Source organism: Hibiscus syriacus, unplaced genomic scaffold (assembly GCF_006381635.1).
Source record: "Hibiscus syriacus cultivar Baekdansim isolate YM2019G1 unplaced genomic scaffold, ASM638163v2 tig00110118_pilon, whole genome shotgun sequence".
NCBI lineage: Eukaryota > Viridiplantae > Streptophyta > Magnoliopsida > Malvales > Malvaceae > Hibiscus > Hibiscus syriacus.
Window position 1 is genome coordinate 119,402 of NW_024062595.1, and position 1,117 is coordinate 120,518.

At 41.4% G+C, this 1,117-nt stretch overlaps 1 protein-coding gene across 1 annotated transcript; it reads left to right on the forward strand.

The window, feature by feature from the left end:
• Positions 1 to 291: 291 nt before the first annotated feature.
• LOC120215440 lies at positions 292 to 606 on the forward strand. The gene has a single exon (XM_039213134.1). The coding sequence runs from the start codon at positions 292 to 294 to the stop codon at positions 604 to 606; it is 315 nt and encodes a 104-aa protein (XP_039069065.1).
• Positions 607 to 1,117: the final 511 nt, after the last annotated feature.

Genomic DNA, 1,117 nt, shown 5'->3' on the forward strand with positions numbered 1-1,117 from the left:
CAAGGCCGAATTTGGTCCACACAGGAAATAATTAAATCTGCGATCTCATGGGCGAAGGTTTCACGTAATCACTCTTCTCTTAACCCTTGCAGGTCGAACCAAAGACGGACTCAAGTGGAGCGCTCCTCCCCATGGTGTCCTGAAGCTTAATACTGATGGCGCAGTTAATCATAGCACCATGGCTAGCTACTGCCAGTGGTGGGGTTCTCAGATAGTGAAGGTCGATGGAGGATCGGGTTTATACGCAACATTGGTAGATGCTCCGCCTTTCATGTCGAGCTTTGGGCAATCATGGACGTGCTTACTCTAGCTTGGGGAAGTGGTGCTAGAGGGTTTGAAGCTGAAACCGATAACAGCGAAGCTGTACGCATCCTCAAGGCCCCTTCCCAACCAAATGAGGTGGCCATTGTTCGAAGAATCCATGCACTTATGAGTCTGCAATGGGAAGTAAATTTATTCTATGTCGGCCGTGAAAGAAACTCTTTAACCGACTATCTTGCCAGCTTAGGTCGGTTTGAGAATCCAGGAATACACGTACTGACGAACCCTCCTCCTAGAGTGCATGAGTTTCTCGAAAAAGATTTGTTGACAAGAGTGTCTAGATAATTTCCTGCTTAGCAGAATCCTTGTAACAAAAAAACAAATATCCCAAGTTACATAAGATAGCCTTCTCCTTTGAGTTAATTGTATAAAAAGATATTTAAATTGTGATTTTTATTTTAAACTAATTTTAAAATTGAAAATATTTTATTTTAAATCTCAAAGCATCCTTATTATTTCAAAACCAAATATTTCTAACTGTTCTATTGGACTCATATTTGTTTTTGAATTAAAAAAAGAAAGCATCAAAACTAATTATTCCTATCCTGCATCGATAAGCCCTGGGGACTCTTCTTGAAGTAAAGAAACTACAGCCAGCGGTGAAGTCCGGTAAATATGCAGTCCGAAAGGTAAGGGACAAACTAGCCGTACCATGCTATCCGCCAGTCTATTCCTTTCCCGAGGTTCGTAGCTGAATTTCAAATTCCACTCCTTTCCAACAAAGGCCATAATATGTTGTGTCATCGAAGAAATATTTTGTCTCCGCACATCAACGACAATCGCGTCAACAGCTTGT